General features: G+C 49.6%; 1 protein-coding gene across 4 annotated transcripts in view; it reads right to left on the reverse strand.

Annotated features, from left to right (window-relative positions):
* The window catches only part of ASTN2 (astrotactin 2), an 874248-nt gene that overhangs the window by 221837 nt on the left and 627512 nt on the right, over positions 1-24899 (reverse strand). For all 4 annotated transcript variants that reach the window (XM_019454036.2, XM_019454034.2, XM_019454035.2 and 1 more), the window contains 3 exons: positions 22131-22255; positions 17513-17617; positions 14285-14464 (listed from right to left, as the gene is read on the reverse strand). In XM_019454036.2, the coding sequence (XP_019309581.2) occupies positions 14285-14464; positions 17513-17617; positions 22131-22255 (410 nt within the window). The remainder of the gene's footprint in view (positions 1-14284; positions 14465-17512; positions 17618-22130; positions 22256-24899) is intronic.

Genomic DNA, 24899 nt, shown 5'->3' on the forward strand with positions numbered 1-24899 from the left:
TCTGGTCCAGTCAGTGGGTGCAACAGTCCTCCATCTAGGATCTCTGGAAATCTCTTGTGTCACAGATACCCGAAACAAATCAAGATCACACATGTCTCTACACAAACTAAATCGATAACAAAAGTCCTCACTAAGACACTTTATCGCCTTCAGAGCTTCAGACATTATTGATAGTGATCAAAGCACTCATTTCATTTCTCAAAATACACAGCGTTGGGCTCTTATATAAGGCATTTAGTAGAATTTTCATTTCCCTTACCACCCTCACACTGCAGCCCTCATAGAGTGCCATAATGGCTTACTTACACACGTTCAAGTTCAATTAAATGAATCATAGCACATTTCAGTAACCAAACATCCAGGGTGAATTGTAATGATTCTGACTCCATATTTGATGCTTGGATTCTGACAGCATCCAAGCCCCGCTACTCCCCACTTCCCCATCAGCCCCTCATTTGGCAAACCCAGGTGCCCCCACTCTTGGTGCCAGAGGGAATTTCAAACAGTGGAGACATACCCCAACCCCCCTGCCCATTATATACTAGCCAGGCCAGTCTCTCCTTGTTTTCTCAAGCCGCTTGGGACCTTCGGGAGAGCAGAAAGCCTCATTATGTGAGCGATTAGCCCTTTTATATCTTGATGTGTGGGCGGAGCATCAGTTCTGTGGCCAAACCGCATGCATACTGGGTGGGAGTCCATCCCACTACTGCCCTGTGACGGCACACTTCAGAGTATGATAAATTGAGTTTTACGAATGTAGTTTATGAGCAACCACATGAATAAGGCTGTTTCTGTGAAATGACACTTAATATCTAAACTTGAGAATAAAAACCCTAACTGTCTCAGGCCCAAGGACCTGAAACTTGTTTGCAAGCCTGATGATTCTAGAGCAGGGTTAGAAATAAACTGTAAATATCGTGGCTCAAAGGGTGGAAAGGGAGCGAGCATGCTTCGTATCTCCCCTGATCCTGGCTCAGGGCTGGATGCAGGAGAAGGAAGCTTGTGCCGATGGATGTGCTGGAAGAAACGTGTGATCCATACACAGATGGGCCATCCACCCTGCACCTCCCATAAAGGCTACTTAATTCTTAGCTAAATGAAATACAAATGCTGAGGCCAAAGCCCTAGCAGGATGTATTCTTCTCTCCTGCTCTGGCGTCGATGGCTGCACAGGCCCTTCTCCCTCCTCCATGAAATGGGAGACGTTAACGCCAGCCTACCTAACATGCACTATCCCACAGCATTTTACAGAAGGAAAAGCTGGCCAGAAACGAGAAGCATGCACAGCCCCTCTAAATGAAATAAAGCCGCTCTAAAGAAAACCTCAGAAACAATACTGGGCCCAGAGCGTGGGGGGGGGGGGGGGGGAGGGTGGGGAAGGCTGCTCCCTGAGGAGACAAGTTGCAAAAGGGGAGCTGTGTCTTTATACAAGGAGCTCTGTCTCCTATGACGGTTACCAACCAGGTCCCAAACCTGCATTTTCGGTTTGTTTGTTTTTTCCCCTCATTACCAGTCTGGGGTATGTCCAGCTGCCCACTTTGTACTGCCAATCGGGATGTGAACTGTGGGCTGCTGTGCTGGATGAAGACCTCCCTGAGAACCCTCACGCTCACTGTCCTCAAACCTGAGCTCCGCTCTCCAACACGTGCTGACCTTCCTTTGCTCTACTTTAAGAAACCCTTCTGGGGCGCCTGGGTGGCTCAGTCGGTTGAGCGTCCGACTTCGGCTCAGGTCATGATCTCACACTCTGTGAGTTTGAGCCCCACGTCGGGCTCTGTGCTGACACCTCAGAGCCTGGAGCCTGCTTCCGAGTCTGTGTCTCCCTCTCTCTCTGCCCCTCCCCCGCTCATGCTCTGTCTCTGTCAAAAATAAAAATAAACATTAAAAAAAAATTAAAAACGAAACCCTTCAGCGCCCCCATTTCTTACCCATTTATTTCTGTTTTCTCCAGCTTCACGACTACGAAATGTTAAGCTGCTATCATTTTTCTCCTGAAACAACGCTACAACTTCCTAACTGATCTTCCCGGATGACTCTTATCTAGCATCCCTTATACACGTCCTTCAATCCCAGGTCCAGCCCCACCCTGCACCAGCCAAAATCAATCGTTTTTTGAAATGCAAATTAATATGACACAAAAATCTTTAAACGACCTTAAACGGCTCCTACTAAAACGGGAGCATTTCTTAACATGGTCCACGCATCTAGGGGGATTTGGCGTTTATCTCAGCTCCTCCCTAGCAATCTGCTCCATACACTTTTTGTCTCGTATCTCAGGGCCTTTTCTGTACACGTGTGTCTTGCTACCTGAAACTTCCCCTCTCCCTACCCACCTACGTGGCCTAAACCTTGCCTCCTGCAGGGTTCCTGGGATGCCCCTCCTGACCCAACGCACAGTTTGAGTCTGGTGTCCAAGCCACGCTTTGTGTGGCTGCTGCTCCTAGCGTTTCCACGTTGCATTGTGATTTCCTCATTACCTATCTCTCTCCAAGTCTGGACCAAGCTCTGTGAAGGGAGAGCCACGTTGAATTTGGTGCCGCATTGGCACAGAGTAGACACTAAAACTGTTGCTGGACAAAACCAGGGCAGGGGGTCAGCTTCGCTCATACGTTAATATAAATGAACACTTTGTATTGCATTTAGCCCCTGCTGGCTGTGCCCCCCTGTCCCCCTCCCACCAGCTGCCTCCCTGAATCACTGACAGTAGGTGGGACAGAAAACGGGACATAGTTGAAAGTGGGAGGCATGTTTACCTCCAATTTCATTTTCCTTGAAGAAGCTTCTCAACGAGACAATAATGAAAAGTTGTGTTTCCTTCTGGAAACTCAACCCAAACTGTGTCTTTGTGCAGAATCACCACCGGAAGAGAAGGCTCAAAAAGATACCTTTGATGTGTGGTATGTGCATTATATATCTCAATAAAGCTGTTAGAAACAAAAAGGAGATACCTTTGGACAAAGGGTCTCTTAACACATCTTCTTGGAATGAGAAGGAAGAAAGAAAAGGGAGCTGGTTTGAGTCCTAACCCTGTCACTAGTTTATAGTTCCCTTTGAACAAGTTTTTCATTACCCATTTCATCATCTACAGTTAATAGATTTATTGAATTAAGGGTCTTTCCGGTTGTGAATTTCAGTGATTGTGGTGCCTCAGACTTCAGGGACTTCTTGGACCAAGATCTCTAAAAGAAGCCTTCCATCGGGCGCCCATGGAATGTGAGGAAACAGAAGGGCAGACTCCAAGAATCCTACAGAGGAACACTTGGGGTCTAGGGCTTGTGTGTCAGATGAAGACCAGCTCCAACCCAATGGATCAGCGGTCAAGTCAGTCTCTAAGACCTGGCTCGAAGCCTGCGCCCTGACCCAAAGCCAGGGTGTTGATAGAAAACAAGAATCTGGAACCAACTGACCAACATCATGCAGGCTAGAATCATGCTGGTCTATCTGCCTCTATTTTTTCACTCTTCCAATGAAGTATGTCTACCTGTTTCAAGAGGAAGAGAAATGCCTCCCAGAGAGGACACTTTTTGGAGTGCCCACTGTGGTTAAGTAACAGCAAAACGTAAATGGTGACAGGCCCTGAGCAAGAAAAGAAAGAAAGGAAAGAGCAGGTATTTCCACCAGCTATATGTCTCTGGATTATATACATCCCCCCTCCCACCCCAGCACCTCCTGAGTCTCAGTTTCCTAGGCAGGAAGACACCAGCTTCAGAGGGTTTGTTGTTAGGATTCACTGAGATCCTGTATGCGAGGTGCCCAGCATGCCTGCTGGCGTATAGTGGTTCTCAGTACCTGGCATCTGTTCTTACAGGGACGAAGTAGGGCATTGGGGCTCTAGAGTGACACAGTCCTGGGATAGAATCCTGCCTCTGCCTATTACCAGCCACGTGACCTTAAGCAGATGAGTTTTCTCATTTGGAAGATGGACATAATACTCTGGACCCTGCCGGCTTCTCATGAAGACAACGCGAGATCATGTGATTAACTGGCCCACAGTAGGAACTGCATACGAATCAGTCATCATTGCCCATTCCTCCGCCATCCCTTTCCCCAACGCACACAGCCCTACACATCCTTCTCGTGTATTATAAGCTCAGTGCCCAGCTGTGCAAACACTCCCCTGTGCCCCACTGCTGGGTTCCCGGCTGTGCTTTTTGATAATTTTGCTCCCCTCCCCACCCCAACCACCCCCAGGTTCAGGCAGGACTCAAATTCAAGCTGGCAGATCATCCAGTGGGAAACAGCCATGACTTCAGGCTTATCTAGGCTTCTGTACTCAGGACTGGAAAGAGCTATACCATTAGGCTTTTTGTTTTGGGAAACTGATGGTAATAACAATCATCACTGACTCAACTGTGTCTCACAGTAATAAATGATCACAATAACAGCTCGCATTTCCTGAGTATTTCTTATATGCCAGGTGCAGTGATTATCACTTTATTTTTTTTTTTTATTTTTTTTTAAAAAAATTTTTTTTTCAACGTTTTTTATTCATTTTTGGGACAGAGAGAGACAGAGCATGAACGGGGGAGGGGCAGAGAGAGAGGGAGACACAGAATCGGAAACAGGCTCCAGGCTCCGAGCCATCAGCCCAGAGCCTGACGCGGGGCTCGAACTCACGGACCGCGAGATCGTGACCTGGCTGAAGTCGGACACCCAACCGACTGCGCCACCCAGGCGCCCCGATTATCACTTTATAATCATTGTTTCTGCTAATTCTGCTAACAATACTGTGAAGCAGGCATCACTATACCCATCTTGAAGATACCCTGAGACTCAGCAAATCAAAATGCCTTGCCCTAGTCACACATCTGGCAAACGGGGCAGAAGACTCACGTACACCGGGTATGTATGTCGGTATTTGTTGAAAGGTACGCTTTTGATAAGGAGGGGGGAACAATGACTGATTTGAGTTCCTACAAGTCAACTCATCACACGACCTCATGCCATCTTCATAATAACCTTGATGCTTTCCTAACTATTCCCCAGGTACCTCTGAAACTAGCCCCGTGTGTTGACTCCATTGCAGGCATTTGGAGATGCAGCCTCGCCCTTGTGCGAGAGGACTCAGCTATGGACAGAGGCAATGGCAGTTTCTCTAACTACTTGGAAGACTGAGCAACGGAGACGTTCAAAGACCTAAAAAAGAAGCCAGTGGTGTCCCTAAAGAGCACCTGGAGAGATTCAGGCACTGTTGCTGCAAACTGGCCTGAGAGGACTCAGCATTCACCAGGCTTTCCCACACCCCAGATTCACGTCTTGTCCCCTGCAAATCCCTTCTCTACCACCCCAGTCTGGCAAATGCCCACACCCTCCCGGGCTCTGCTGGGACATCTCCTCCAGGAAAGTTCCCAGCCACCCTACGTGGTTAGGGGCCAGTCTCCCAGGCTTGCTTCCTTCACTCCTGACCCTATACACACACACACACACACACACACACACACACAGTGCACACACGCACATGCGCATGCTTTCCTTTGTTGCAGCATTTATCAAAAGGGTTGTAACTGTCTATCCACCTGTTAATCTCTCCTATTTGGCTGTGAGCTTCCTGAGAGCAGGGGGTGGGTCTCACTCACCTTGCAGCCTCAGCACCTGATACAGAACCTGGCATATCCCAGGAGCTGGACCCACTAGTGGACCCCCTAGTGTGGAAAGATGGAGGGGTGAGAAGGTATGAAGGAAGAACAGGAGAGATAGAGCGGCAGGAAACACACCCCGTGCCGTGACATCTGTGAGTGAGGCTGCTCCCGGGTTGATGGGTTCTATCTGCTGCTGCCGACCTGGGGAAGGCAAAAGCTTGCCTCCGTGCACCAGGGTTCCTTCCAGACCATTCTGTTCTCACTAAGGGGCTGAAGGCAGAGAGAGAACAAAAGCCCCATATTCATCTCCAGGGAAATTCCACGTTCTTAGTGCAGGACTGCTGAGAGAGAAGGGTCCCTTCGGACAGCCCCGCTCCCTCAGTCCCTGTATCACCTTCCTGGGAATAGGCCTGTGATAGCAGAACAAGTGTGGTTTTGCCCCTGGCCGAATAGAATCAAGGGTAACCAGCTTACAGCAGTATCCACCTTGTATTGTTGCCCTAGGGGGAAGGACAACAGGGGTGGTGTCCAGGGCTTCAGGGGAGGATGTATTTGTGTGTGCACATACCCTAAAACAAGAAAATATGCAGTCTGTCAACCCATAACTCTGCCATCTCTGAGGATATGGGGGGCTTTGGCAAGCAGGAGACTGAATTTGCTCTGAGTTTTCAGGAGGGTGAAGAAAAAAAAAAAACAACGCTGTTAGTTGGTTATTATGTTGCAACTATAGGTTCTAACAGATTGCATAAGCAGACCTCAACTTTCCCATCTGTAGAATGGGAACAGCCAGCCCAGATGAGAATAGAGAATGCCTTACACAAGAGTCATTGTTTCTTCCTTTCATCCCCATGGTAGGTGTCGCTAAGTGACCACTGGATTCCTGTCACCAAGCCTGGTCCTGACCCAGGATCTCTTTCCGCGAGCGTTCCAGGCAGCTACTACCTTTTGATCAAAACCGGCGCATAAGGAGAAGCTCACCCTAGCTGGATGCCTGCCAAGGCCTCTTCCAGCTCTGACGTTTTAGGGTTTGGCTTTGTCTGGCAGTGCTGTGGCTAAGCTAAGACAGAGAATTAAGCTACCAGAGGGGTATCGGTGCATAGAGTACCTCCTCCCCCGCCCAAGCTGAGGGCCTACACTCTAAGTCTTTGCTTCCCTCAGTTCTTCCAGTGGTGGATAAGAGAAACAGAACAGGAGTGCAAACAGCTCCCCTGGGTCTCATGCCAGCCAGCATCTAGAGAGTTCTCTGAGGCTGCCGTGCTATGCACACACAGGGTCTTCACGATTAAAGCAGCCTGGGTTCAAATCCCTGCTCTGCCACGCTCCCTGGTGCGAACTCCCTCAGGTCGCCTTACCCTTCTGAGCCTCAGTTTCCTCAAGCATGAAATGCAGACAGCAACGCCTCCCTTCCAGGCCTGTTGTGCGAGGAGTACATTGGATGAAATAATGTACGTGAGAGGGCTCTGTGAGTTGCTCTGCGCCGAGCGCTGCTAAGGATTATTATTCTTGGTACGCACCAATAGGAAGAAGACTAGGGTGTTCCGTTCCAGATGGACTCAATCTAAAGCGGGGAACAAATGCTTTTTTTGGTAATTTCATCTGGTGGAAATGGCAGTCTCATGGGCCTATTTGTGTTTAATGAACCACATCCTGTACCGTCTTTTTGCAAGGCTCTGAGGAGAAAGAAGTGGGTTCCCTCCTCTGGCGTGCTGCAGACTAGCGAGTGAGTGTCCAGCTCTCCCTTAACCTCCCCTGACCGCTCTACCCTCCCCTCTCCCTCAGAGCTAGATGCCTCCTACAAGTAGCTGTGTCGAAGCCACGGTGCAAGGGGAAGGGAGAGGGGTCCTCAGCCACATCCCACCACCTGGCTGAGACCCTGGCATAGATGGATGTGGACAGGCTCTATCCCTGACTCCTGCTGTAGTTAAGGAGCGTGAGGCTGCGTGTGACTGAAAGGCAGGCGGCCTGGGGCAGATGGGGCCCGAAGAAGGGGCAGTCGGTTGGGGACACAGCAGATCTGGGAGGGCCCTGAGGCCGTGCAGAAGAGTCTGGAAATTAACCTCAGGGCAAGGACACAGCACCCAGGAGTTTTCATTCAAGAAGTGGCATGAAGTAACGTCTGTTTTAGAAACATCCCATGATGGTTGGTTTTATGCGAAATCCTGCCTGAGCCATGGGGTGTCCAGATATTTGGTCAAACACTATTCTAGCTGTGTCTGTGAAGGTGTCTTGGATGAGATAATCAGAAGACTAAAGCAGGCTGCCCTCCCTAATGTGGGTGGGCCTCATCTAATCAGTTGAAGGCCTGACTAGAACAAAAAGGCTGACCCTCCTGTGAGAAGGAACTCCTCCTGCCTGACTTTTTGAGCAGGAACGTCATTCTCTTCCTGCCTTTGGACTTAAACTGAAACATTGGTTCTTTTTGGGTCCCAAGCCCACCAGCTTTGGAATTAGAACTTATACTACCAGCTCTCCTGAATTTCCAGTCCGCTGAACAGATCTTGGATTGAAACTTAGCCTGCACAATAACATCAGTCACAGCCAGTTCCTTATAATAAATCTCTCTCTCTTTCTCCGTGTGTGTGTGTGTGTGTGTGTGTGTGTATCAAATGTATCTTTTACATGAATATTACATATCCATCCAACCAACCATCTTGTTGGTTCCATCTCTCTGGAGAGCCCTGACTCGTCCATGTCCTGAGGGCTGCTGTGTGGTTTGGGTTGATGGGGGACAGGAGTGGAGGTAGGGAGTCCAGGTAGGATGCCAATGCTAGAGTCCAGACAAGTCACGGTGGCAACTTGTGACAGAGCGACCGCAGTGAGATGGAAAGAAAAGGGTAAATTCAAGACCTAACTGGGAATTAAAATGGATCACATTTGCAAAATGGGCGGGGGGAGGGAGAGGGAGACATTAAGAAGGACTCAGCAGGGGCGCCTGGGTGGCTCAATCAGTTAAGCGTCAGACTTCTCACAGTTTTTGAGTTCGAGCCCCACATCAGGCTCTGTGCGGACAGCTCAGGGCCTGGAGCCTGCTTCGGATTCTGTGACTCCCTCTCTCTCCGCCCCTCCCCCACTCACAGTCTGTCTCTCTCTGTCTCTCAAAAATAAATAAATGTTAAAAAAAATTTAAAAAGAAGAAGAAGAAGAAGAAGAAGAAGAAGAAGAAGAAGAAGAAGAAGAAGAACGACTCAGCCTTCTGTCTCCCTTCCCAAGATCCAAACAGATCATGGCACGTTTTGTGAGAACACCGGAAATTGCTAGGTTGTCTAGGGTGTGTGGGGCAGAGTTTGGGCGGGCAAGGGAGCTGGCATAACAGCAAATACCAGAGGAAAGCTTGGAGGCACAGGTGTGAAGTGGGACTCATCAATTGTAGGGATGGTGACAGAGTCCCCACAGAGGGGAAGGACAGTCCAAGAAGAGGGCCCAGGCCAGGGTCCTGTGCAGCCACACCAACTGGTTTGGCAGAGGAGGATGCAGCAGACAGAGAAAGGAGCCGGCAAGAAGGGAGGTGGCCAACAAGGAAGGTCTGGTGCCATGGAAGCAAACACAGAAAGCGCCTCAAGCAGGAAGTGGTCAACTCTGTCAACTGCTAACACAAGGTCAAGCAAACGGGACCTGAAAACTGCCCCCAATGATTGAATCTACAGAGAAGTAAACCGGTGCCCAGGCAGGTCTCGGCTCTGAGAATGACTCCTTTCATGTCTGGTTGCTGTCTTTGAAGCAAGCTCCCTCAGGAAACTGAAAGCCCCAGAGAGTTCTCCAGTCCGCATCAGCCCCTTGGCCACAACTGTCCTCACAAAAGGAGGTGACATTTGACTTTCTTTCCCTTCTCTTCCCCCCCACCTCAACCCCTGGGCTGCCTTTCAAACAGCCAAAACTCCTTTAAAGAGGAGTCTAGGAATGCCTCAGCTGACATTCAAAAGTGCATTGTAATTCAAATGGAAATGCAGAAATTCATTCCCTTGGACAGTCTTGGGAAATTATAATAGAGATAAAACAGCTTTTAAAGGTGGCACCAGGCATTTATCTGTGAGGACATCTCTATACCATGGACTATCCCAATCTTAACTCAAGAGCAGTATAACCTTCACTGGAAGATGTCCTTTCACAGGGTCACAGAGTCTATAAACTTGGAAAAGTCATATTAATTGCATAAATTTTCTCTTCTACACTTTCTTGGTCTCTCCTTTGGGTATCTGTGTGTGTGTGTATCTTGGTTTGCCTTTGCCTATCTCTCTTTTTTTCTGACTCCTCCTACCTCCTTCAGTTGGTCTCTCTCTGTCTCTCTTTTACACACGTGTGTGCACATGTGCACATGTGCACGTACACACACACACACACACACACACACACACACACGAATGCAGTTACCTGAGCAGACATGGCAACTATGGTGGGGAAGGAATGGGTTGGATCAAGATGATAATTAGGTGCCCAGCTCAGTGCTAGATGAGTCCATCGATACGCTATGCTTTCATGCGAGCCTGTGTTCTGCATATAAGGAAACTGATCTAGAGAGTGAATCAATTTGCCCAAGAACACACAGCTGGTAAGAGGTAGAGCTTGCATTTGAACCAGAGTCCATCTGATTGCAAAACCTCTGCTTTATCTCCGAATGAGGAAGTCTTTATCCAAGGTAGCCAGGGGATAGATAACTTCATAGAGAGAGTTCTTAATCATAATAAAAGTCTCATGTATCAAGGTCACAGCTAAGCAGAATATGTGAATATCAAGTCAAGGAGTGAAATGGAGGCCCAATTGGGAGAAAGGTAGCTTTTTAAAATACACACATATCAAGACCACAGCAGTATTTAGTGAAAAGTGAGCTGAGGCAAGAGACTCAAAACTCCATGTGGTCCTTGGGGCACCACCTGGGAGGAGAGGTGAAGGTCAAAGGAGACGGACAGCCTAAGCAGCTTCCACACTAAGCCTGCCTGGGCCTGGAGGGTCCAGCGATGATTTTGGCTACTCTGGTTGCCTTCTAAGGTCCAGCTCTTCCTGGGTTCTGACAGGCACCATCTAATTGGCCTGTTCGGTGCTCTGGTCCCCTCCAGACCGGTGAAATGCTGACCAGACCCACTTGGTGGTAGAAAGCCCCACCTCCCTGCCTAGATCTTTCTAGTCCTGCTTGGCATACCCAGTCCCCCTCTGGAATCAGTGTCACAAGGTGGGTCTGTTACTTTAGCATTCACTTTGCCCTACTGCAGGGAGAGCAATACATAGACCACCCCCCTCCCCGCTATCTGCATCACAGCAGATGTTAACTGATCATAACGTTCTTGGCCAGTGACTTCAATGAGCTCCATACAGTGGCCTAGACAAGCTACTCCCTAACTGATCAAAACTGGCACATGAAAGGAAAGGTATGGGCCATCACATGATAGTGACTGGGTTCTTTACCATGTGTCAGTCCCTCCCTCTTTCCAGCTATTTACCAGTGAATTAAAAAAAAAAAAAAAGTCTACAACAAAAATGGTAAAATGTTGAAAGTCTAAGACAGACTGGTGATGAACAACAGGGGACAGTGCCCACATCTTGTCTACTGCGGTGCCCCTAGCACCTGGTGTGAGGTCTGCCAAGAAGGAGAATTTGGGTATTAGTGAATTAAAGAATTAATGCATGATAAATGTGACTTTTTTCTCCCTGTGGAATGCACACTTAGAAGCACTTAGGGGAATAAAATGAACCTCTCATGAGGATATTTTAATCAGGCACATTCACCCCAACCCCCTGGGCTTTCCAGTGATTTTCCAGTGGCTGCTTTGTGTCACAACAGGAGCCAGAGCCCCATGATTAGTAAATCTGGAAAGGCTGGGGCATTTATTTGTAATTTCTGGGGACACAAGATCTAGGGAACACTGTACTCAGGTTGGAATTCAAACACCATCTCATTCACTAACAAACTGTGTGGCCCTGACAAGCCCCTTTTCTTCTCTACACTCCAGGTTCCCCTTCTTTAAGATAAGGGGTGAGTAGTATCCTTGCTTTCTCTGCCTCCGGGGGTACGTGGGAGAACCAGTGGAACCATACTCTGTGAAGTGCTCTACTCATGTCTGTGCTCAATACCCATGCCCTATTGGGTCTTTTTTCTTGACCTTCTCTTCCAGCCTTGGTCTTTCCAGCCAAGGACAAGCCATCATGTGGAGCTAACCCATAGATTTCAAAGACTCCAGGAACCCCTCAGCCCCTACACTCTCTGGTTGGAAGGATATTTGCAGGGATTGTCCTATTATGCTGACACAGGTGCGTCACAGGGGGAAGTAAGGGCTGAGTTTACACGTGAGCCAGGAGTTGTGGCCAGGACCAGAAATCCTCAGCAGACGCCCACACGTTTCGCTTTATTTTAAGCTACAGTTTTTCATGTGCTTACTCTATGCCAGACATCTTACCTGTATTATCTCATTTCATTTTCCCAACAGCCCCACAAGGGAATTACTATCTCTCATTTAACAAGTGGGGGCACCGAAACGTAGCAGTTACTTGCCCGAGGTTACCCAGCAGGAGGCTTGCAAGCCTGTCTGTCCAGCTCGGCCCCACACTAGCTCTCCTCTTCCCACAGCTCTGCCGCCAGAGTGATCAGCTTCCAAACCCAGATCCACCCTGACCTGCTTCCCAGGGAGCCCTTGTTTAGCAAGCGCCCATGACACAGAGCTGATGGCTGGGGAGAGAAAGGTCACCTGCTATCTCTGAGCCCAGAGTTCTTTCAATTCTTTGGGGTGTGGGGGGTGGAATCCCCGGCTTCTCAGCTTCCCACTCGCAAACATCACTCCCACATTTAAAAAATAAAACCATCGTGTTTAATGTGCCATCTAGATCACAGCAGGTGGACAGAGAGAGGAACGCACACGTTAGTGTTAAGGTGGCCTCAGCATATTCCTGTGCTCTTCTTAGGGGCAAGCCTAGATGACAGAAGAAGGAAAAGCGCCTCAGCACGGGCAGCCCAGAGAGAAAAACTACCACACCAAGGGTTCCCAGCAAGTCTGTGGCAAACCCGAAGACTCTGGAGTCTTAAAGGGGCCCCCAGATGCCCTTTCAGGCCTCCTCTCTGCCCCCAAACCATCTGACTTGCAACAGAGCCCATGCATTCACTGTATGAGGAGTGGGATTTTCTGGAGTGCAACAGTCCAAGGCCTGGAAGCAGCTGACGTGGTACTTAGCATGAGAGTGCTGTCCCAGGCCCCAAACGCGGGCCGAGGCGAGTTAGTTCAGCGGCCACAGTGAGCGAAGCTTTTTATAAACATAACCTAATTGTATTACTTCAAAGTCCTGAAGCTTATTGCCCTGCTTAATGATGTGTCACGTTATTTATAGGGGAAGACAACGAGACTTCTATTGATTTAATGCACTTCCTTAAAGACCGTCATTGTCACAGCCATAAAACAGAGCTATTCCCAGACAACTCAATTATGTCCCCCGCATCTATAAACCACCCTGTGGCCCACACAGTTGCACACAGGAGGCAGGGAGAGGTGAGACCATGGTGGGGGTCTCAAGGCCCCAGGACAGAAGGAAAAGTTCTAGAGATGGCAAATGCAGGTACAGTGGGGCACCATCCAGTCAGGGAGGAGGGGCGGCATGCAAAACCCTTGATGGGGAGCTTGAAGCACCCCACTTCGTCTTGGCCCACCCAGCGGAGCTCTGTGATGCTAAGCAAGCTTCCTCCTCCCTCTGGGCCTTAGTTTTCCCAACTGCAAACTTGGGTTGCTAAGCCCAGCGAGACGTGTAAGGTCCCTGGTGGCCCCCACGTTCTGCGGGTTTGAGGGTTACGGCTGATCCGGTTCTTGAGACAGAGCGGAGCCATGTGGCGACAGTGCAAGCACATGTTTAACATTGCTCCCCACCCTTTCCGTCCATTGTCCATCGAGAACTCTTCTTTCTTAGTTGATCGATGCTAACAGTAACGAACTCTAACAGGAAGCAATTCTCGCCCTGCTACTTATTAGCTGTGTATCTCTGGGCATTTGACTTGGCACAACTGAGACGCATTTTCTCCCATGTGAAATGGGGATGTGAATACACAGGCCTGTTAACATACTTCATTCATGTATGCCATATGCCTGTCTTTCTCAAAATGCTGCTACACAAACTACTACCCTTTAATGTGGGAGGCAGACAAGAACAGCTAAAGTGCCCATTTCATAGGAAGGGAAAACTGAGGTGGGAAGGGAATGAAGTTCCCAAGGTGGGGTGGTGGAGACTGGTCTCCTGCATCTGATCTGGGGAGTTCCAACTCTGGTAACAGCTGAGGATTGAAGGGAGATAAGATCTGGTGACCCTCCCTGAGGACAGAAGGCCCTCCGTGGGACAGACTTGAAACTGTGCCCTCAGACACAAAGAGATGGCTGCCAGGCTTCCAAGCAGCCTGGAGAGAAGAAGGGGTCAAGGAGACACCACTCCCACCCCTCTAACTCTCCCCCAACAGTTGTTTCAAGGGGAGAGAGCTGGGAACAAGGAGCCTGTGGGAGAAGACCAGAGTTCTGGAGTGCTGACCACCACCTTGCAGCCTCAGAAAATGCCTGAACTGGAAGAATCCTGAGATATCATCATACAGCCCCTTATAGGGTCAGTGGTGCAAGGAAGCCCAGATTGGGGCGGGGACCGCCTAAGGGCACACAGCCTGTACAAGACAGAGCCAGGATTTAGCCTGTAGGAGCCTTACCTCCACACTCCACCCAGCTGCCAACTTCAGCAAGCATTTGCAGGCTTACCTTTCTGATACTGGAGCCACAGCTGCTGCTGGACCTTCTTGCTGGGGAAGTGAATGATACAGGTGAGCTCGGAGCCATAGAGGGCCTCTGCGATGTAGTGGGAGCCGTAGTGCTGGATGAAGGAGAGCAGCTCCTCCCGGCTGCTCTCCCTGGTCAGGATCTTGAGGACGTTGGTGAAGCCTGGACAGAGGAGGAGCGGGGGGAGGTGGTCAGATTTGGGAGGCCAGTGGCTGCCAAACTGTAAGTGGCGGGGGGCTCTTTCCAGCCAGGTTTGGTGCCTTATCCCTCACCACCGCATCAGCCTGCTAGCTGCACTGGTCTGAACATACGCGACAAGTTCCCCTTTGCTCACACGGCAAAGGTCGGTCCCTCTGGTGGACCCACAACTGAGAGGGGAACAACAGCGGAGTAAGGCCAAAAGCCTGGCGACCTAGATCATGGGACCTGGAAGTCATGATCAGGAAATCAAAGTTGATGTCTGTCCCAAGCAACTAATGTGTACCAAGCACACTGCTCACTGTTTTGCCCACTTTGTCCAACTTAGTTTAGGCCCCAACAGGGCACCCCCCGCTGTGTACGTGAGCAAGTCAAATCTCAGACTATAAATCATTTCCTTGGTCTTCCAGCCAGAGGAGCTAGGATTCCCAGCCCCTTCTGCTCTCACTCCAAAGCATATGCACTTCCCGCGGCATCCAGTCACCCAGGGCTTGAACTCTCCATGGCTGGAGCCCCGGGGCTGCACTGGCCTAGGCTCAGCAGATACTCTGCGTGCTAAGATTTGATCCCTGGCTTAGCTTCCTATAACACTACTTTCCCTTCTGCCTCTGCCTTTGCCTTCCCAAAACAGTGGTATGTTCTCTCTCCTGACATGGCCAAGGGCTTCCTTTGCTGCTCTACTGTCCTTAGTCCTGTGCCAAAGAGACCTAGGTCCTCAGTGCCCAGCATGGTGCCTGCACAGCAATCACTCAGCAACTGCTGTCCCCCCTCACCTTCCCCCGGCAGGCAGGTCACCAAGCTGTGCTTCCAAGAGCCTTAAGTCCTGCGTGGGCTCCTTCCTGCTACTAGATGACCAGTCCAGTGACCTTACCTGGCATTCCAGGCCTCCAAGGGCATCTCCCATGAGCTACCCACATCAGGCTTTACATCCAGCCAAATCCGCCTTCTGATTTCTCCTAAATGTGACCTGAGATCTCCACCATCCTTTCTTCACGTACATCCCCCGACACGCAACACCCATACACATTCACACCACCACCCACCTGAATGGCCTCCCCACTTCTTCCCTATGTCCTCCCTGTGCACGAAGTCTCCGGAAAGTCACCCCCACCCTCCCAAGAAACCATTCACACAGTCCTGGCCAGCCGCACCTACACTCTGCACCGCTAGGGGGCGCCACCTTGACGGCAGAAGCTAGTCCACTCGTCTTTGAGTCTGGAAACACGTCCTTCCCCACCCCCGCCCCACCCCGGTACAGGGCACAGGTCCTGGGACAAGGCGGGGACACCAACCACCATTCTTCCAAGAGCAGTGGATTCTGTGCCGCATGAAAGTACAATGTAAAACAGCAAGCAAGCCCTTCTCCAACAGTAGAAATGAGCTGCAGTTTGCCAACACTTGATTTACAAGGGGTTCCCAGGAGCATCATTATCGATTAATTAAAGCTGATACACCTTTGTAGTTTTAACACAAACATCGCAGTCTCATTCACAAGTGCCGTGCAAGAGTGTGGGTGGTAGGGAAAACAGAAACATGCCTCAAAAGAATGGCTGTTTGATTAGGACAACCCCTCTCCATCAATCTGTTAACTCATACAACTGGGTAATTAATGCAGCAGTGTTAATGATGAGATCATTTCTCTTAAATAATAAATAACAACACCATGGAGATGACCTGTGGCTCTTTATCCAGGCAGACAAAACTGTAATCAAATCCCTGCTCTGCTCCTGTTCGGCCACTTACTAGTGTGACCTTGGGCAAGTTACTTAACCTCTCTGACCCTCAGTTTCCTCATCTGGAAAAAAATGGGATAAATAATGCCTTCCTTGCAGGACTGATAGAAGTCCTAAGATAAAAAAAAAAAAAATCATTAGAAAGGACTTAGCCAACATCAGCAATAATCACTATTTGTACTTCCCAGATGGGAAAGTCCCCTGATTCCTAGACTAAAAGAGTTCCGTGTTGCTCGTGAACAAAGTGATATTGAAAAAGATAAGAAAAGATGTGGCAGTAAGTAGGAGACACAGGGACAATCATTCAGTGGCAGCGTTATGAGTAACAGCCGGGGTAGAAACCCCCATCTTTCCAGAAACTTGCATTCACTCTGAATTTTCCAGTTTTCCTTTTTTTTTAAAATTCCTTTATCAAACAAGAGTGCCAACAATGTGTTGATTCTCTGTTAGTTACAGAGAATACAACAGGGGATACAGGAAAGAACAGGGCCTACACCCTACCCACAGTTCTTGGGTCAGGGGAGAAGACAGACAAGACTCAGATATGCACCTAGCACTTGTTAGTGCTTTAATACAGGTGCTCACAGGGAATATCCGGAGTTACTCTGAGGGGAATGGAGAACACAGGAGGGGTCTTGCAGCACTGCACGATGTGTTCCCTGGGCCAGGAGATCCAGACAAAGGGAACAGCGTGTGCAAAGGCACAGAGGCATGAAAGAACATGGCCCATTTTGAGAACTATAAATTGTGCCTCGTCAACTGAAACACAGGGTTTGTGCAGGTAGAGCATGGGCAGCATATGTGCCCGTGTGTTGGAGGGGTATGTGTTATTGCTGTCTAGGAGTTGGACAGGAAAGGAAATCATCCAGGAGAGACCAGAGGAACCAGTGCCTCAGAAGAATTTATAATCCACAGGCCTGACATACACAGAACATAATTGTGACTTAGATTGTCATTTACCCCATCTCCCACTCACCCTTCCCCATACTGCTATGATACCCCTTCCTCCAGGAAGCTGCTCGGACTCCTCAGAGCAGACAGCTCCCTCCTCTGGGGCACTGCTGCCCCACTGTTGCATTGAACCGACTGAAACGTAAGGGTGTCACTGTCTGTCTGCTTGTCTGTCCCCCCTCCCTGTGGGCTCCTTCATGGTGGGGAGGGCATGGCCTCATTCCCTCAGCATCCCCAGTGCCAGCCCAGGGCCTGGCACCCCCTAAGCCCTTGGGCACATGTGCTGAATTGCACCAAGCCCCCTGGCTGCCTGAGAGGTGGTCCTCACCTGCCGAGAGGGTGATGGTGCTGAGCTTCACGCGGTACAGGTTGCTTCGGACCCGCCACTGCTGCACCATAGGGTAACCCATGGCCTCGTCATACCTGATGTCTCCTGGGGGACAGAATAAGAAGGGGAGGTCAGCACTTAGAGAACACTCACCAAAACCCCCAGCCTGCAGCCCTGCTGTGTAATGGCCCCTTCTAAATAGGCAGATGCTTGCCTTGGCGTGCGGGCTCTCACTGGGGCCAACAGCTTTATCTGGATCTGCCTCCAGGCCTCTTCCTGGCCTCTGATCTCAACCCCAATCCTGCTTTTTCTCTGCCCAACAGCTTATAAGCAAGCAAAAGCAGATTTATGATTCCACGTAATCCTGCTGGCACCTTGCCATGGGAAATTAGACATCTCAGTGCCTCGGTTTCCCCACTGATACTATGGCTACCTATGCTGACCTTATTTCACAGATGCCTCGGGAGACTCAAATAAGATAACAGAAGTGGAGTCCTGTGGGAACCTGTCAATGCTGTATGTGCAGGCACAGGGTCAGTGACCACAGCCCGTCCTCTGCATATCACCTATGGCTGCTTTCACAGGATGACAGTTGTTCTCAGCAGGTGCCACAGAGCTTCCTGTAGAGCCTAGCACATTCACTATCTGGCTCTTTCTGTTGGCTGACCCCTGTTTGGACCACTGTTTTCTAACATGGAAACATGGGGTGAACATCGGTATCACATAAGACACACATGCACATACATAAAGGCTCACATTTCAAGTAAGACCGAGCTAAATGAAATTAAGCAAGATTTTAAAAACTCTGGGTAATTTCTGGGGCACTTGGGCGGCTCAGTCGGTGAAGAGACCGACTTTGGCTCAGGTCATGACCTCAAGGTTGGTGAGTTCGAGCCCCACGTGGGGCTCTGTGCTGACAGCTCGGAGCCTGGAGCCTGCTTTGGATTCTGTGTCTCCTTCTATCTCTGCCCCTCCCCCACTCACACTCTTGTCTCTCTCTAAAAACTAAATAAGCATTAAAAAAATTTTTTTTAATCTGTGATAATTTCTTGGCACCTTGGCTAGATTAACATGCATTCTAAAGCTCTAGGAAGGTAGCAGTGTGGGTACTGTATTACTTAAGGTAGCATTTTGCAAACTTTTTTGACCAAGGAATCCCATTTCCGTAGAGGGTTCACTGGAACTCATGTTCCATAGAATGCATTTTGGAAAACACAGGTATAGACAAAGAATAAACAAAGATGAAACCAGCATAGTGTTAGCAAATGGTTAACTCTAGGTGGTGGGTGTATAAAAAGATTCTTGTATTCTGATTTATATCTATTTGCATTTTCTAAACTTTCTGCTCTTCGCACTGAAAACTCTCTTTTTTTTTAATCAGGAAAAAAATACATGAAAAAGAAATGCTAGTCACATCAGCAGTTAATATTATTGTTGTTATGTATCCTCTGCAAATGGCAGGCACATTTTCTGTCCTTTTCTCTTGTCCCCTGGTGAGGAGGCACTTAAAGAGATATCTGATACCAAGATTAAAATGAGAATCTCATTGGAACCAATGATTTCTTCCTGGACATTACTGCAGTATTAAAGTTGTCCATTACTGTCAACTTTTTTTTTTTTTCCTCCTTAGCCTTTTCAGGAATAACATAATTTTTTTTTCCGAAGCTTTCATTTTAAAGTAAAATATTCATGATCTCCAAATATATGTCTACTGGAGCGGGGTTGTTTTGTGATAAATATGTCCTCTCTGTTTATCTGCTCTGCCTGTCCTGTCCTTCCTCTGGAGAGGCTGCGAAGAGAAGGAGAATGGGTGGGGGTGGGGGATGAAGGAGGGGCTATGTTTTGAGTCAGGCAGGAGCAAACAGTCTGCACAGGAAGACTAGACACCTGCATCCGGGTAGCCTCTGCCCCATCTGTTTGCGCTCGCCCTGATTCAGAACAGGCTTGGAGTGGGGATTGGCGACGGGGGCCCATCTTCAAGAGAGGGAGGCAAAGCATCTGAATGCAGGCTGTGGACACAGTTCATTCACTGGATGACATGGCATCCAAAGGGAAAACAAATGCTATATCTTTTGATTATCATGAAACTTATAAAGCCATCATTTTTGCCTCTCCCCACATTGTTGGACCTCCCCATAGTCGTTATTATCTCTCTGCCCTTCACTTCCCTCCATCTCTGGTCCTTCCTGGAGTCCAGCCTGGAATATAAGCTCCTCTAGTGGACTGTTAGCTTCTTGAGGTCAAGGAGATGTTTTATTTTTTTTTAATGTTTATTTATTTATTTTGAAAGAGAGAGAGAGAGAGAGAGAGAGAGAGAGAGAGAGAGAGAGAATCCCAAGCAGGCTCTGCGCTGTCAGCACAGAGCCTGATACAGGGCTCCAACTCCCAAACCTGGAGATCATGACCTGAGTGGAAACAAGAGTCAGGTGCATAACCGACTAAGCCACCCAGGCACCCCAAGGCCATGGTCTTTATTATCTGCACTCCTGCAGAGCCAAGAACAGAGCCTGGACCATAACAGGCTCTCAACAAACACTTATTTACTGGCTCACTTGCTCACTTGCATCCTATACCCAATCATAAGGGTATGGCTCATCCTTGGTCCTTACTCATCCTTGACCTCCATTTTATCTGACTCTATCCTAGATCCCCACCAAAAGATGGGCTTTTTCCTGGTAAGTTTTTTTTGTTGTTGTTGTTAACTCTAGAAATATAACAGTTCCCTTATTAGGATGCCTCCAGAGATCCTCATGTCAAAACAAACAATCCTAATAATTTGTACCACTAATACAGAAGCACAATGCACCGAGCATTTTACACCTACGATCTCCAGTACTCACCACGGTGCTGAAGAATAGTTCTTACACCCCATATCTCAGAAGAAGAAACTGAGGCTCAGAGAGGGAAATGCCCAAGGACACACAGGTCAATGCCTGTGCTTTTCCATTAAAGAACAGCCCCTCCCCACAGACCATGGTGATGTCTGCTTTAAGGGGTGGTGAACTCCCTGTGACTGAGGGTATCCAAGAGGGATCATTACTCAGTGGGGATATTACAGATCTGATCTCTTCATTGGTAAGGAGGACTAGACGAGATGCCCCTGACAGTCTCGGTCAGCTCTGAAATCCTATGATCTTATGAAAATCTAAAATTAAGGAAGGCACAGCAGTTTTTAGACAGATTTTACAAAGCATTTTTAGATATATGAGTTCATCTGATCTACATCTGGGCTCTTTTTGAAGTAGGACAGGTCGGGAAGGTGATGTAGGAGAGTGGATACGGCATCAGCTTTGGAGTCAACACCCACTGGGCTTAAATCCTGACTCGACTGTGGCCTAGTCATGTGGCCTTGCACCAGTTAAATGATTTCTCTAATCAGAAAGAAATCCTGTGCCCTTGAAAGGGGACAATGACCCTTGCAGGGTTACAGAGATGAAGACGTGCATATGGTGTATGGCCCCTGGAGACCTGAAGCACACATGACTTGGGTCCTCTGCTCCGTCCATGCCACTTTATTGGAAAGGCTGTGGAGGTTCCAAGGGCTTGCACGTGGTAGAGGGGGCTAGGAACCAAAGTTGGCCACACTGCGTGGTCTTCCTTGGGGGACAGTTTCCTTCTCAGTGAGAGGGTGCAATCACCTGTGAGGATGACCATTCTCTGCGGGCAGTGGTTGAGATCCCCAACCACTGTACCACAAAAGCAGAACCAGGGCCTTTACATCTTAGGAAAGTCCCTCCAAAAAGGGTAGGAGAGGACCTGGGAGAAGATGAGGGGGAGCAGAAGGGCATCCTGGGTGGGACAGAAGATATAGAGTCCCAGGAGAGCCTGCAGAAGAGGGGGAGAAGGAGAGGGAGGGGTGGGGGTTGGGGAGCTGCAGAGCAGAGTGAATAGGGCAGAAGACCCAGGGTGGTGGAACCTGGTTCTCATCCTGGTAGGCGTGCTCTGTGACCTTGGGCTGATCCCATCACCTCTCTGAGTCTAGATTCTTCATCTGTATAATGGGGAAAATAACACCCACCCCACAGGATGGCTCAGCGCCCATATTCAAAATCAAGTTGTGTAACAAATGCTTTCAAGTGAGGGAGACTCCTGGTAGAGAGGGCCAGTGATGTTACTTTAGCACGATTTAAAAATAAACCTAGTGAAATAAGCCAGACGCAGAAAGACAAATACTGCATGATCTCGCTTTTATGTAGAATCTAAAAAAGCCGAACTCATAAAAGCAGAGAGTAGAATGGTTGAGGGTTAGGGGGAAATGGAGAGACGCTGGTCAAAGGTACAAAGGTTCAGTTATGTGGGATGAATAAATTCTGCGGATCGAAGGCACAGCACGGTGCCTAGAGTTAGCATACTTGAAATTTGTTAAGAGAGTACGTCTTGGCCCAGATCAGAGGCTGGAGTCTCAGGGAATCCCCCTAGCTGTGCACGGACCATAGCAGAAGCCTCCCCTCCCCCTTCCCCCCCCACGCCCCCCCCCCCCTACAAATGACAGGTCCCTTTTGCACTCTGTCTCTCATGAAGGAGGAGGCCCGTCTTGGACGTGCTGAGGACTGACAGGCACCCAGAGAGCAGGTGTGCGGTCAGAGCGGCGGGGAGGGGTGTAGCATGTGTGGCTTACCAGTGAGCAGCTGGAGGTCCGGGAGGGGCTCGGAGAGGACCCCCCGGCACTGCTCCTCCACCGGCAGTGGGATCACCAACAGCCCATCGGCCAGCTGAGGGAAGTCCTTGATGAAGTTGTTCTCCCTGTGGAGAGGAGCAGAGAGACCGCCAGAATGAGAACGTGGAGGCTGCTGGGGGCTGCAGGGTAGGAGGGCCGGGCTCTTGTAGTCAGATCAGAGAGACTCTCGAGTGGGCGGCTGTCCTTGCCCTTCGCCTCTGGCTCCCCGCGTCCTGGCTCAGAGCACGTGGTGCTAATCACAGGCTCTAGACTCCTGCAGGCTAGGGCTCGAGTCCTGGCCCACCATCCACTAGATGCACAATCCTGAGGAAGCTACTGTTCCACCCAGAACCTCAGTTTCCTTGCTATGAAGTGAGATATCGGGGTTGTTGTAAACACTTAATGGGATAAAGCTGCCAATTGCTTAAGACACCGTCTGAGGCTCTACAAACTGTGTATTTGGCTGCTAAACATCTCCTTGCATAAGCAATGACAGTGGCGAGCTAGAATGTGAGGGAACTGGGGACAGCCTGGAGTGCTTGGAGGAACAGGGGCAGGGTTGAGCTGGAGAAAGGAAGGCTGCAAGGAATGGGTGTGAGTGTGCTCAAGTGGAAGCTTCCTAAGGCATCTTTTGGATCACACGCCTCCTTTTACAGATGGGGAAACTGAGGCCTAGAGAAGGGGAGCGACTTGCTCCCAGACCCACCCCTCCCCACTCTCCCCGCCCAATTCCAGGCTCATGCTCTTTCTCCTGCCCTGGTTTCATCAGATGCCTCTATTCCTTCCCTGCAGGGCCATTGCAGGGAACAGAAGACAGACCTTGGGGGACTGAACCCTGAACAGAGGTAGTCTTTTGGGTAGGCAGGGTACTAACAGTGCATCCCATGGGGGGAGCCTTCAATCTTTCATGCAACAGACCTGCCTAACACTAGAACAGCCTGCCAAGCCCGGTGGTGAGCTTCCTGTTCTTGAGAGTGTGCAAGCAGGGAATCTGACAGCCACTTGGCACGGATTGTATTAAAATCTGACATTTGAGGTCCCTCCGTATTCAGAAAAGCTCAGAATCTGAGACACTAATCACAATCTGGAGAGGAGAGGGAGGAGGAGGGGGAGGAGAAGAAGAAAAGGAGGAGGGTGTTTATCACTTCACTGTGCCCCCTGGAAAGGGCAACTTTGAAATGAAAATCAGGAAGAGGAAAACAAAGATAGGGATGCCAACGCAATGCCTTTGAAGCCTGGATCTCTTGAGCAGTTCAAAAGCAGCTGTACAAACGTGGGGGCGGGGCTGGGTCACTTCCTGTCTGTACTCCCTGTCCCCGCTGCGCACCTCACCCTAGGCACCTGTGAAGCCCCCCCAACGATTCATTCACGTAGGGAACCCCTCCCCTGTATCCTGACCCCTGAGGAGTCCAGGGTAAGAGACGTTAGCCCCATTTTCAACATACTCAGCATTGCCAGTATCTTTGTCATCATCATCTCTCACATTGTGTCCAATCCTCAGAATTTGCTAGGGTCTGGCTAAGTGCTTTACATACATTTTATCACTTAACTTTCACAGCAACCCCACAAGACATTTACGATTACATTCTTTTCCCAGATGATCAAAACACGGGGCGCAGAGTGAAGAGGTGGTGGGTGCTGGGGTTTGAACCCAGGTCTGTTGATTGCACACTTGGGAAAGTTGGCAGCTGGGCCTGGGAGTGTCTGCTGAGCACGTGTGTGCATGACAATGAGTTTCTAGGTCCACGCTGGTGCACTGAGGCATGCTATTTTGTGTGCCTGTGTGGGCGTACCCCTGTCTGTCTCGGGAGCTATACTTGTTTAAGTCTATGCGTGTGCCGTGATCATGGCTTCCACCTAGGTGTTTGTGGTTGGCGTATGATCCATTTGAAAGCCTGGGTGTGTGGAACAGCCATGCGAATAGAAAAAGAGGGAATTCTGGGGCGATGGGAGTGCCCCTAAAGGGGCACGTTAACACTCGCCAGGGTCTGAGGGCCTAAGTTTCCTTCTGTGTCCCTTGTGAGGTGGCCTGTGGTGGTACAGATCTCCCCACAAAGATACGGCAGGGTGGAGGGTGTCTGCATGCCCAGGTCAGCTGAGCTCACACTCTGGGTGGAGCCCTGAGCTGGCCCGAGAGATTCAGAGAGATCGGATTCTCCCCCACTTTTCTAGATCTTCCCAGCCTAGTGGGGGAGACGACAAATGAGCCATGCAGAGCAGCCACTGGGGCCCAATGATAAGGAATTCTGGGTGGGCTGGATGCTTCTGGGACCCAACTCCACGAGACCCAAGCACCTGTTTCAAGCGTAGGTATGGGTACGAGTGAGAAGATGCCAGCGGCTCTGGAGACTGGGCTCCAGTTCTGCCCACACCACACCACACCTCACTGCTTAACCTGGAGCAAACCGCTCAAACTTCAGATTTCCCATCTGTAAAGTGAGGGTCAGAAAAGCTGTTCGATCTGCCTTAATGAGAAACAGCAATAGACAATAAGAATAACCTTTTATTGAGCACCTACCACGCGCCAGGCACAGTTCCAGGTACATTAATCTTCTCCCAACCCTATGAGGTCGGTGCTGTTAGGACCCTCACTTCAGAGGCTGAACAGATGAAGCACAACACAGTTGGAGGTCCCAAGTGGTCTGGCCCCAAGGCTCCCAGTCCTCACTACTGCTCAGGTGCAGGGAACTGTCAAAGCCAGCAGAGCAGTAGCACCCCTGGGTACACTGA

The sequence above is a fragment of the Panthera pardus genome, unplaced genomic scaffold (genome assembly GCF_024362965.1).
Source record: "Panthera pardus isolate Hobbes unplaced genomic scaffold, ASM2436296v1 HiC_scaffold_20, whole genome shotgun sequence".
NCBI classification, from domain to species: Eukaryota; Metazoa; Chordata; class Mammalia; order Carnivora; family Felidae; genus Panthera; species Panthera pardus.